Raw genomic sequence first — 13,863 nt, forward strand, 5'->3', positions numbered from 1 at the left:
AGATCTGATTTAGGATACTGCTTTCCTCTGGGAACATATGAATAACTAACAGCATATAGGGCCCAACATGTGATTGATTTATTTCAGATCCATGTCCTAGTTCTGCTTGCTGAAGACTTTTCCAGTCGGCTGAATCCTCCAGGTGAGTTTTACATGCTGGGCGATCCCCTTCTCCCTCAGCCTCGCCTTCACCTGAACAACACAAGCAGTCAGTTGTCTTCTTCCTCCCTTTCTTTTTTATTTTAAGGATTTTATTTTCAGTTTGCAGCAGTGGAATAACAAACATGTCTTCCAGTTATTTTCCAATGAAAAATAAAAAGGGATAAAACGGGAAAACCAAATCATCTTAAAACAAAGAAAAGAAAAGAAGAGAAAAGAAAAGAAAGAAAAGAAAAAAAATCTAAAAAAGTAGACTTATGCGGAGGTAGATTTCTAAAAAATAAAACCAACAAGCAGTCATAAATAAAACTTAAAAGTAGGAGTAAATACTGGGAATAAAAATGGGAATAAAAGTACAGACTTTTATAAAAAGTGAGACTGTCACTAAATGTCAAGGTTTCTAATATTTCTTATCATCGAGGTATTGGCTAAAATGATTTCTTTCATCAACTTTTAACTATTAATGTTAAAGCAAAGATGAAATATGAGATGAAGATATTGCTTCAAAAATATCCACCAGCCACCCCAGCCCATCACCAAGGACACTGCTCTCCTTAATTAGGAAAAAAATAGGTTGGACCACCACCTGATTGGCTGAGCAGACAGAGGCACAAAGGCAAGTGTGGTGAAGAGGTCTGTTGTCATTCGGCAAAAAATTCAGGCTGCGGTAATGATGAGTATGAAGATGTTAAGGTGTAGCCTACTGGGGTGGAAGAGAGACAGACTCACCAGCTTCAAGATGGCCTCCATCACATCAGGATCATTCAGGTCAACAGAGGAGTCCTGTGGGCTCAGCTTCAGTCTCAGCACCTGCCTTCGAGAGTCTTTGACAGTACAAATATGCAAAACACACACACACACACACACACACACACACACACACACATTGGTTATGCAGACACTTTTGATTAGCTTGTGCTGTCATGCATATGCACAGACCATGATCACATGCACTGCCAGTCAAAAGTTTGGACACACACATTTTTCTTTATTTTTACTATTTTTCACATTTTAGAATAATAATAAAGACATCAAAACTATGAAATAACAAAAATGGAACTATGCAGTGACCAAAAAATGTATTAAACAAATCAAAACTATCTTATATTTTAGATTCTTTAGAGTAGCCGCCCTTTGCTTTGATGGAAAGGCAAAAGGCTTTGGAAAGAAATTCATTCGTCTAAGAAACACATTTCAAGCGTTTAAGCAGAAGCCTTTAGATCAGAATGGCTTTAAGATAATAAAAAACATAGTACATTCAATCAGGTGTGTCCAAACTTTTGACTGGTACTGTAGGCTATGTTTTTCTTATTTAACCATGACCGGAGCCTTTCCCTTACCTTAACCAAGTTGTTTTAGTGGCCTAACCTTAACCATAACCTTAACCCAAACCTTAACCAAAGTTATTTTACTTGCCTAAACTTTGCTGTTAGCCAACTTTTAGCTGAAAATGTGGCGTCCAATTCATGTTATCGTCACAGAATCCAATTCATGGTGGAGGAATGTAATCGTTTCATTTGAGCAGGAGGAAAACGCGTCCTACCTGATGACGGCCTAAATGAACACATACACACACACACACACACACACACAAAACACAAATACACTCACACAGAGATACACACAAATGTCCACTACACAGACACACACAAACACACAAACGTGCACGTAAGCACACACACCGTTACTATCATCACCACCTCACCTCTCATCGTAATTCACCAGCTCACCTTTGTAACAGATGAAAGGTCTCTTAATGTGACAGAGCCGATTCACCAGTCCTTCTTTCATTAAGTATCTGACGCAATTCTTTTGTTGGTTATTTACAGAAGCTTCTGAAGCCCAGTATCTGAATGAGGAGTCGCTCCCATCCGACCAAGTCCAGGAGTCTCTGAACAGACCGATCCAGACCTGCTGCGTCTCTGGTACCATCTTCTGGATCTCCTGGTTCTCAGCCTGGTTCCTCACACTGGCCAGGTCTGTGTGGTGCTGCCTGCAGTAGCGCTGAGCTTCGGTCCAGTTCTTTGGATCGTCTACTTTGGTATACACACCACGGCCGGCCCCTAAAGCCACAGAGCATCGCTTCAATTCAGTGTAATTCAATTCAGTAATTCAGTTCAGTGCAATTCAATGTAATTCTGTCCTACCCTATTCACTTCAACACAACTCAACAACTTTTTGATAACAACAAACTCAGTAATTTATTAAATACATGATTTCCTCTTGTAAATGCCAGAGGTGTGACCAAGTCAACTTTGCTCCAGTCCCAAGTCAGTCTCAAGTCTTGAGGCACAAGTCAAGTCCCAAGTCTAAATGTAGATTATCAAGTCAAGTCCAAGTCAAGTCCATGTCATTAATGTCAAGTCTCAAGTCTAAATGTAGAACAGCAAGTCAAGTCAGAACAAATCAAGAGTCCAGTATCAATTTAATATCTTAAAGAAAACTAAATATCTAGGACTTTTCAATGCAATATGGTTTTAATAGGATAAAAACTTGGTAAGAGCATCATGAGTTTGATTTCTATAATCAGTTTCAACTTCAATAAATTCAATCATTCCAAACAAATTCAGAAAACAGAATTTAAATTCAGTCGTCTGCTGGAACAAATCTCATCACTTTCAATCCGAGTCATTTACACAAACACAAGATCTCAAGTCAAGACTTTAGAAACCTTTTCAAGTCATCAAAGTACAAGTCAGAGTCAAGTCCCAAGTCACCAGAACCCAAGTCAAGTCAAGTCTCAAGTCTTCTCTTCATGGATCAAGTCAAGTCTCAAGTGATTAAAACTGTGACTCAAGTCCCCAGCTCTGGTAAACGCAAATGCATTAGCTGCAACACACACCTGACGAACAGACGAATGAGAACTCTTTCTTGGAGCAGTGTGTGTTGTGCCAGTATCCTCGATCAAACACAGCACAGTCCTCGTCCCCCTGTGTGTATTTAGGGCTTCCTGTAGACCACTTCCTGTAGTCCCTCTCACCCTCGCCATATTGGTCCTCATCTGCCAAAGACCACTGCCATTTCCCAGAGGCTCCTAGCAGAGGTAGATGGAATATTTGATTGTTTTACTCAAGCAAGTGCACTGTTAACTTCTGTTAAATTTCAGACTTGGAGTACATGTGTCTAGAAAAAGATTCAAGTAAAGGAATACCTTACAAAAATACTTACTTTCAAGCAAAAATCATTAAGGTTTGGTGCATGCTAGAAGTCTGCCAACCCGGCCTGCAGCAATTGTTAGATTAAGACCGAGCTTGGGCTGGTTTTCTATTAAACAGATGGGGTGTGGGCAGGGTTCGGGCGCTAAATTAAATTAATTTAATTAAATTGAACGACGAAGGTACGGGTCGGACTTGGCCTTAAATTTCAGGCCCATGCAGACCTCTAGTGCATGCTCCTTGTGTAATTTGATGACTTGTTGCCAGCCAAAGGATGGGAATAGTAGTTTTTATTTTTTAATACTTTCTAGCTCATGTCAGTAAACCTATTGTTATGTTTTAGTCCAGAATAACTGCTTTGACTTAAACATAAAACATATTTGAGTATAAATTGGATTAAATACTGGAGAAAAATAACCCAAGTTTAAAGTAATAATCCGCACCATTTTCATATGTATTTTCATTTGTATTTATGTGTGTGAGAAAAAAAAAGTCTCCATTTCGCCATCAGTGGAGTGACTTGAGTGACGGTTATAAAGCTCTTGACCACTCACCATGCTTTCTAATGTTCTCTATGGTTTTATGTCAAAATGGTGATCTAAAGCTACTGCATATGACTTCATATTTGTAGGTTTGCAGTTTGTCTACATAGATAATAGAAAATAATCTGTACATGGTTTGGAAGGACACAAACACAATGAATAAAGTAATAATGCAAAATACAAGGAAACTCCTTGTCCAGACTGATGCAAACAGTATGTAAATTAATATGCAGTTTTGCTTGGACTGAGTTTACAGGTAAACACCGACGTCTCTCAGGACCTGTAATCAGACCATGAAAAGTTTGCAAAACTAAGGATCTTGCAGATTACCACTTAAAGTAAAACTTCAGAATTTAAAAAATATACTCTGAAACGTAGCATTGCAATTTCTGTACCGTGAGTGCTTTCAACTAGTTACCTGTCGTCTCGCCTTCTCTTTTCAGACCTGTCCAGGCTTCCTCAACTGCGTTGTCATCAATGATTTGATGGATTTTTCTTAAGTCCTCCATGTTGTGCAATGTGGCCAAGTCAGTGTAGTTCTCTCTACAGTAGCTCAGGGCTTCTGGCCATGTCTTTTTCTCTCCTATGAAGTGATACTCATGAAGGAGGCAAGATGAGAGCATAGACAGCCCTGTATAAAATAACAGATAGAGAGAAGATAGATTTGGGAAAAGAAATGACACATGCTCAAAAATTAACACACAAAAATGAAAACAACTTATATTTTTGAGGGATAGTAGGTATCCTGAGATGTAAATAATACTTTTACTGATGGGATCCTCTATAATTTAGACACACTGAATGATGAACTTCATCCAATAATGAATTATTTTACAAAATGTATATATATATATATTTATATATATCATTCTGGAGATGAACCCTTAAAACAGAGACGTCATGAATCATAAGCTTGATCTAATAATATATAAAGTTTAAGACCGAAAGCAAGCAGTCTCTCTCGTGCACACACACACTTTTAAACACAGATGCACTTAAACACACGCACAAGTAAATGTACTGACCCAAGACAAAGAGTGCGACAGGTCGTCTCCCCTCCATCGTGCCTCCTGTCCTCTCTGCTCTGGGTCAGAAGCAGCTTTGGCAGGCAGGGTGGAGACTGAGGTGGAGACTGGGGCGGGGAGACAGCGAGGCACACCTACACCGAGATAACCTCTGTCTGTATCAGTGTCAGGGTCGTTACTGGGGAAAAAATAGCAAAGTACACATTACTCGTTACTTTTCTTAAGAGTAATGAATTACTTACTTACATTACTCCCTGAGAAAGGTAATCAGTTACTCTACTCGTTACATTACTTTTGCGTTACACCCTAAAACGATTGTGCTAGGCTTACTTGTGTTGATTGGGCCGATAAATATTGTAGACCTGAGCCCATTTTACCAGCAGAAGAATCTAAATAATCACAGACATAAAGTCCTTCTTTTAAGAATTCTCCATTTCACCATCAGTGGACTTGAATGACAGAAAAAGCTAAAAAAAAAAAAAAAAAAAAAAAAGCTCTTGACCACTAACCATGTTTTCTAATGTTCTCTATAGTTCAAAATGCTAATTTGAAGCTATTGCATATGGCATCATATTTGTAAATTTGCAGTTTGTCTACATACTGTAGATAATAGAAAATAATCTGTACATGGTTTGGAAGGATACAAACGCAATGGATAAAATAATGATGCAAAATACATGGAAACTGCTTCTGTCCAGACTGATGCAAACAGGATGTAAACTATGCAGTTTTGCTTGGACTGAGTTTACAGGAAAACATCAACATCTCACAGGACAGAGGTGGAGGATGGACACCGTCCTGTAAATCAGACCATGAAACTTTTGATTCCTGCAACAGCCATGTGTTTTTAGAGTGTCTTTTTGGAGTGTTTTGGGGTTTTGCTGGAGTGTCCTCCAGCAAAACCCAACGGCAAAACAATAACACTCCCTCCTTAGCTCACTCATTGTAAGTCTCTCTGGATAAAAGCATCAGCAAAACGCCTTAGGTGTAAAATGAGTGATGAAGAGAGAGACAATCTTTTAGTCTCACCAGGATGCTTGGTCAGTACAGGTGACCATGTTGAAGTATCTACAGTATCTACACAGATTCATCACTCTCCATTTATCTACCAGTTCAATATCAGACATTCAATTCTTAGCCGGTTCTTTCAACAAAATGTGTTGTATTTGCTATGAATGAAAACACTTGTACAGACTGGATCCTCTATATTTTAGAGGCATTAAATAATGAACTACAGATAACAATCCCCCAGTGGCTTGCTCTTTGATTTGTAACTTTATTTAAATTATTCTACAGCCATGGGTGATTTAGAAATCATCCTCTTAGGTCTGTGCCCCAGGATGCAAACCACATGGAAATTCACCATCTCAGAACTCGATGCAAAGTAGATGCTGCGTTTCAAGCTTGATTGCAGGTCACTGCTTGGACGAATAAAACCCATCTTGGACATTTTGTATAAATGGTTATTTATTTAATCACTGCAGAGAGTTATTACATCCGTTATATTTATAGTACTATTAGAAGAAATAAACAGATCACAATGATTTTGCATCTACACAAGATATGACGGTTAAAAAATGAACTCAAAATGGGTGAAGCCTCTACCAAAACTGCAAGAGCAACGAACTGAAATAATATGACAGTTAAATGTGTCTTCAAATGCTGGATCATCATTCAAGGTCTCTTCTCCACCATCATGCCAGGACTTACATAGAGCATGGTCAGTCAGCACCCACATGCTCACACATGTGGGTGCTGACTGACCATATTGATACAACCTATGTTGGAATTGACATATGATGAAAAGTAGCATAAACTACACTCATAGATGTGCTGAAAATGGCAAAGTTTTAAGTGTGCACAACAGATGAAACAATCAGCTGCAGATAAGAGTCACATCTGCAAGTTGAAAGTGAGACAAAGTGAGAGCATTTACAAGAACAAGGCACAAAAACACAACACACACTGTTAAAACCTCAAAAGGGATTCACTGGAAAGAGTAAAACAAAAATACAGGATCGATTTTGTTCACTCTGTTACACAAGACTGTTATGCAAGAATATACAGTGGGTAATGTAACAACCAAGCAATGTTATCAACTGTCCTAATAAGTGCCATACAGTACAAGTAGCTGTGCCTTGTTGGTTGCTATGCAAACTCTTGTGGTAACCAAGGACGTAGTTAGTGATCTTTCTTGTTTCCCCTGCTGTTTTTCTTATTTAAGTACACTACTTTGAAAAAACCTTTTATGGCAGCTTGGAGTTTTAGTTCTATAAACATTTCTCAGAGGCAGAGCTGCTCTAGAGGCAGAAATAATCTGATTGGCTGAGTTAAACCTCAGTGGGCGGAGCCAAAGAACCACAGTGCGCAAGTTAGCTAACTGGCAAATTTGAATGAAAAATAAGGAACTCTGGTGAAAATATTATTTAAAAACTAATAAACAGCAATGACCTCTTTTTTTCATTCATTTATGACCATGGCATTAATGATCTTGGAAGGGCAGAAGTCTTGCTTAATTTGGCTAGTTTGAACTTGGAAGGTTAGTAGCAGAGCGCTAGGCTTCATAATATCAGCTTCCTCCTCTCTTACTTCTTGACTTCTTCACTGGGCTTCAGTCCAACAGTGTTTAGCCAGAAAAACGTGGTTCTTTGGCTCCGCCCACTGAGGTTTAACTCAGGCAATGAGATTATTTTTGCCTCCAGAGCAGCTCTGCTTCAAAGAAATGTTTGTACATCTGAAACTCCAATCTGCGTTGATCATTGGTAACGTTTGTGTAGAAACAATAATACCCTTAGGGATGTTGTTTACTCATACTTATTACATCACCGTTGTACCCATAACAACAGTAAAGTTGGTCTTCGTAGGTATTATTGTTGTAATAAACCACTGTTAAGAAGAAATAGTAAGATTAATATGGATTAGCAATATGGATTACACAGATATTACAGATATTAAAATAATGGATTATACAACACACAGTAGGCTATATTAAAAATATTTGTAATTTAAAAAAAAAAATGCTCTATGTAGATATTAGAACAATCAATATGGATTATACAGATATTAGAATAAGAAGTATGGATTATGGAATAAACACCCTTTCATATGTTCAAGGTACCCCTGTTTTCTCTGCTTTTCCATCATTTTCCTTCTCAGGAGGCTTCCTCCAGCTCAGCTTTAAGTCTGCAGACACCCCCTTATCTCTCAGCTTCCTCTCCACCTGTCCAATAGAAAAGGGAAATAAAAAGTTGAATTCCAAAACAAGACATGTCCATCACTCAGCGGCCAGCAGCAGCAGCAGTGAAACTGTGTTTGCACTGGAGCCGTTCAAAGGTGTGACTGTGTGTAACGGCATGAATGTGAAGCAGGGCGGTGCTGAAAAAGGTGCTTAACTCCCTAAGCAATATTATGGAAGTTGTACTGTAAAATAATCTGTGAATAGGTTAGGGTTAGGTTAATTTTTTTTTTTCTGAAATGAATACAGTGTTTTGGAATGAAACCCTTGATTTTAAAGACTTCTTGATGTTTGATGTTATTGCATTATTATCATCGTAAGTAGTTTCTATTCAGATATTAGGTTGTAATTTTAATGACCTAATTTATGCAAGCTGTGCAGAAATGGGTGTTCTTCCTCAAAGGTAAAAAGTGACATTGTTTTCTGTTGAAAGTGAGACTCACCGATTTCAAGATGGCCTCCATCGCAGCAGGATCTTTCAGGTCCACGTCGCTAGAAGTCAGCTTCAGTTTCACCACCTGCCTCTTCACTGGAACTGATAAGAATATGAATAATCAATTTGTTAGTATCTCAGAAAGAGTTCATTTCATTTAATTGTGCATGATTAGAATGAGACCAGCTGCGTTGACTTCAAAATTTCCACCTGTTAACACCAAACTGCTGTGGAAGAGAATCGCTGAACATGTCATTAATGCGTTGACTTAGCCACTACAGTCAGAAAATTACTGAGCTACTGCACTCAGCTAACCTAGGGAAGACTTTTCCAAAATGACTTTTAATTTGTTTGCAGCACTACACTTTTGATTGTTGGTTAGAAGCTTAACTGCAGTCTTAGTCAAATGATCAATGTCTCTTCCATGTAGCCATATAATATACAAGATAATGTACAGCGATCATTATTGTCCTGACAGGGTGAATCGAGACGCCGACGTGAAGCGATTACCAAATAGGTTGATTGACTGTGACGGTTTATTTGCCCATCATAGAACAATATGCAAAATTGTCTTTCATATACTTTCCTATTTCTAAACTTTCTGACAGTGGTATTGTCAGAATTGTGTATTGGCTGAAACAAACCATAAAAAGTATCTGATAATACTATTTGACCCAGGTCTGTTGGTTTGTATATAATACTATTTGACCCAGGTCTGTTGGTTTGTATATAATACTATTTGACCCAGGTCTGCTGGTTTGTATATAATACTATTTGACCCAGGTCTGCTGGTTTGTATATAATACTATTTGACCCAGGTCTGCTGGTTTGTATATAATACTATTTGACCCAGGTCTGTTGGTTTGTATATAATACTATTTGACCCAGGTCTGTTGGTTTGTATATAATACTATTTGACCCAGGTCTGTTGGTTTGTATATAATACTATTTGACCCAGGTCTGTTGGTTTGTATATAATACTATTTGACCCAGGTCTGCTGGTTTGTATATAATACTTTTGACCCCGGTCTGTTGGTTTGTATATTTACATTTAATTTAGACATAATGTTGGCACTCATTTCCATGGCAAATAGCTACGGGTGTAATGGTAGAGTAAGCTTTATACCATTGTAGCAAAAAAAGGGTAGTTTGTTGTCGCAGGGCCAGTCTGACATTCCAAGAGGATGCCCGTTGAGAGTAAGTACAACACAATTCAAATGTCCTCCACACGAAGGCTTCTCTGGTTCCCAGCTCAGGAATGAGGATTCACTCCCATCGGACCACCTCCAGATCATTCTCGTCAGCCCAATCCAGACCGAGTTGTTTGGTACCATTCTCTGCATCTCCTGATTTTCGAGCTCGTTCCGCACTCTGGCCAGGTTTGTGTGGTGCCTCCTGCAGTAGTCCCTGGCTTCAAGCCAGGGCCTGGATGTCTCCACCAATATAAATCTTTTGGAAATCTCAGTTGCTGACCCTGCAAATAACATCAGCTGTCTGAATACATGTATTACATTGTAATGAGTTGATATCCAGTGGATTTGAGATATTGTCTGATTTAGTTAATATTTTCACTCTCCTTGTTATTTAGCCAGTAAGACTCTGCCAATGATAATGCATTTCTTTGGTGAAGATAATGTACTATTTTGACACATTTTCATTTTTTTTAAATTCATTTTGGCTGGAATATATGGAGAGAGACTGGACTCAATATTATTGACAAATGTGTGTATAATGATCCATAAATAAGAGACACATCACAAATGTGTTTTACAATCCACAAACAAATATCTCTCAACTTGTGTCTTGTAAATGGTCATTTAAATGGATACATATTTGTGAGTACATGTTTTCCCTTTTGCACAAATGTATAGGAAAAATGAAATATATATGTTTCCAATTTCCATATCTATTTTTTGCAATAAGCATTCTGAAATGTAAAATTGGCTTGTGAAGTGTTGAATCTGGATTTGTGGATCAAGTGCACATGCAGTGACGTAAGTTTGAGACTTTCCTCTTTTATTTTTTTTGATTTCTTTCCTTGTTCCTGCACATTCTGGATGTTGTGGATGTGGTCCGATGGGATCATTATACACGCATTTGTCACTAATGTTGAGTCCAATCTCTCTCCATAGGAAGACATCATATCACCAACACAATCTGGTAATGAGCATTATATTCTCACCGCTGTAGCAGAAGAAGGGTTCAGGACGGGTGCAATCTACTGCCTTCCATCCTCCTGTCGGTTTCATAACCCCACAACAACCTTTCTTGCTGGGCTCGACTGTCCAGTTCCGGTATTCAGCTTCCCCCTCTTGGTAGTCATCTGACTGAGACAGTGTCCAGCCCCAAACTCTGTACATACCTAACCAGACATTGCTGACCCCAACTTTTACCAGACTAGCTTGTTGCTTCATGTCGTCCATGCTGTCTACAGTGGCCAAGTCAGTGTGCTTCTCTCTACAGTAGTTCTGGGCTTGATGCCAAGTCATGGGCTGGTTGATGAACTGGTAGTGACGATGAAGATGAGGAGAAGAGAAATAGCAAAGACCTGTGGAAGAATCAGAGCTCTGTGAATAACGCAAAAGTAAGGATTTTGTTTAGTTGTTGTATTACACACAGTTTCTTCTGCATAATTCCTCTGAAATGTACACACACGTAAACTTTTCACCAGACGGCTCAGTAGGAGCTCAGTATCTTCAAGGAAATATTGTCTGTCTACATATTACAACATTTTATGCATTACTCTCACCTGAGACTAGCAGAATGAAAAACATCCCCCCCTTCATGTCGTCCTTTCGTGGTCACTTTAAGAAAAGGAAAGGATGCATAAAGAGTAATTAATTCAATTACAATTGATTTTTTTCAAGAGAGATTAAGGTAGTTGTGATTTAAAAAAGAAAAAAAAAAGTATTTTTCTTTTCTTGAGACAACAGATACAGAGTGGAGACAAATGGAGAAAATGTTGTGGTAAGGCCACAAATAATACACCAACTGTGGGCACTTTCACACTGACTTTACACAGATTGGCGTCTCAGTTTCAGTTATATATAAGCATTTTTCAGAGGCTGAACTGCTCTGGAGGCAGAAATAATCTCATTGGTTGAGTTGAACCTCAGTGGTCAGAGCCAAAGAACCACCGCTACTCCACCAGCCCAGTGAAAAAGACAAGAGGTAAGAGAGGAGGAAGCTAATATTATGAAGCCTAGCGCTCTGCTACTAACTGAAACAATGCAGTCTAGTCATATGGTATCCTGGTTCCACGTTAAAACACATAAACATTTCATCCCCTATGAATGATGCAGGCCCCACTTCGGACAATCAGTAACACGTAAACAAACATTTGGCCAATCAGTGCAATTTTAAAAATGCCAGAAAGTAGCAAATCTAGTGGCATCTGAGATATTGTGCGTGACGTACAGATAATTAAATAAATGTTGTAGCGCCCCCCTTAGCCAAATCAGCGTAATTATGAAAATGCCGGATCGTAGCATTGACATAATTTGCTACATCATTACACAATGTTGCGTTAAAATCTGATCAGTGGGGTCCGAGATATGTATGATGGACAGATGGACAAACCGGGACTAATCCATAGTCACGATGGGGGGCAAGTAGCCATATTAGCATATAGCTATCTAGGTAAGCTAGTTAGCTAGCCTGCTGACCTTCCATGATCCAGCCAAGGAAGCATCAGATGGAGACTTGGCCGACAAGAATTAATGGGAAGCCCCAACATTCAATCATTGAAGGAAGGATGCGTCCAAACAGTGCAACAGTCTGTAGTATTTGGCATTCTTGGATTTAATTGATTCCAGCCTGCTGTGTACAAAATATTACAACTTCCTGATAGTGAGTTCTTCCTTTTGTACAATCAATGTCTTGTGTTTTCTCATGGCTTAGTTGGTCTCCTCCACTTCATTAATGTGTTCAAAAGTGAAGTGAAGTGAATAGGTGAAATCAATAAAGGATCACAGCTCTCACCTGGATTCACCAGGTCAGTGTGTTTCAGCAAAACAGCAGGTTGTCTAAACATTTTGTAAACTCAGTATAACATTCTGTTGTTCATGTTCTTCAGCTGCGGTGAAAGTGCAGCTTTCTTGCTATTCTGTATAAAGCTCATTTCAACTGTTGAATTTCAGCATACAGTTGATGCGTAACTTAAAAAAAAGGCTCTTCACTCCATGTTCTTTGTTGTACAGTTTACATAGAGGATATGCAAATTAGGATTAGGGAAAAGGGCATGGTACTGGACAAGGTCAAAAACTAATTTGCGCTCTAGCTCAAGAGCTTCTCTCTAGTGAAGGAAAATGTAAATGCACAATCCACCTGATGCTTCTCTGCTGAGAGTAATTAGCCAATGAGAGACGAGCATAAACTACATGTTACACAAGTAAATGTTAAGCATTTGCAAAATTAATCAAAACAGTTAATAAACAATCAGTAAATCCATACAAGAGATACAAAATATAAATAAAATATATTTTAACAAGAAATGGTTCTTACATGTGGGTTATGTTCTCTCAGTGCGACCGTATTTCAACAGTAATTCAACAATAACTAAGGAAAAAGCTAATGGCCATAATGTTTTATACATTCAGTGTAGCTCTAACTCCAATGCCCCATTTATTTCCTCCAGTTATTTAACTTATGACCAAGGGCGAAAAGATCAATAAAATATCAGAACAATTGACTATAATATTAATTTCTTATTTTTCTTATTTCTATATTATTGTTGTTATATATTGTAGTATAATGCACATACTTTACATATTTTTATTTGCACATATTTTTATAATGCACATACTTTACATATTTTTATTTTATTGTAGTATAATGCACATATTCTACATTTTTTTATATTTATTTTCTTATTTCTATTTTTCTTAATTTCTCTATGCCTATATATATTTCTGTGAGCAACTGCAACGAAACCCAATTTCCCCTCGGGGATCAATAAAGTATTTCTGATTCTGATAATAGTCAGGTAATATTAATTTTCACTGAGAACATGTATGAGCATGAATATAGGTTATAGACAGGTGTACAGACATACAAATATAGTTGATGTTAGTGTTTTTATTGTTATTGCTTGTAGTAGTAAGTAAATCTATATTTATATACCACCTTTCGAAACCAAGAGTTACAAACTGCTTCACAAAAATGGAATTTAACAAAAACAATAAGATAATCACAATGTAAAAGAGCCAGTTAAAAGAACACAATATAAAATCAATGGAAAGCCAGGATAAAAAGATGGGTTTTAAGATGAGGTTTAGTAGGCTAGTAGTTGCGTCATCCTTATCATCATGATCAT

The 13,863-nt window shown here is 38.0% G+C and overlaps 1 protein-coding gene across 1 annotated transcript; it reads right to left on the reverse strand.

Annotated features, from left to right (window-relative positions):
- Positions 1-9: 9 nt before the first annotated feature.
- On the reverse strand, positions 10-4,944 carry LOC139911267 (C-type mannose receptor 2-like). The gene is made up of 6 exons (XM_071898773.2): positions 4,882-4,944; positions 4,275-4,487; positions 3,002-3,193; positions 1,890-2,222; positions 889-983; positions 10-192 (listed from the first exon to the last, which is right to left on the reverse strand). The coding sequence occupies exons 1-6, from the start codon at positions 4,916-4,918 to the stop codon at positions 97-99; spliced, it is 966 nt and encodes a 321-aa protein (XP_071754874.2). The 5' UTR covers positions 4,919-4,944; the 3' UTR covers positions 10-96.
- Positions 4,945-13,863: the final 8,919 nt, after the last annotated feature.

This window comes from Centroberyx gerrardi, chromosome 23 (assembly GCF_048128805.1).
Source record: "Centroberyx gerrardi isolate f3 chromosome 23, fCenGer3.hap1.cur.20231027, whole genome shotgun sequence".
Taxonomy (NCBI): Eukaryota; Metazoa; Chordata; class Actinopteri; order Beryciformes; family Berycidae; genus Centroberyx; species Centroberyx gerrardi.

Coding starts and splice junctions, on each gene's coding strand:
- LOC139911267 (XM_071898773.2), bottom strand. CDS start 4,918: ATGGAGGGGAGACGACCTGTCGCACTCTTTGTCTTGG. Junction 3,194..4,274: donor AAGAGAAGGCGAGACGACAG/GTAACTAGTTGA, acceptor TACCTCTGCTAG/GAGCCTCTGGGAAATGGCAG. Junction 984..1,889: donor ACCTTTCATCTGTTACAAAG/GTGAGCTGGTGA, acceptor GTACTGTCAAAG/ACTCTCGAAGGCAGGTGCTG.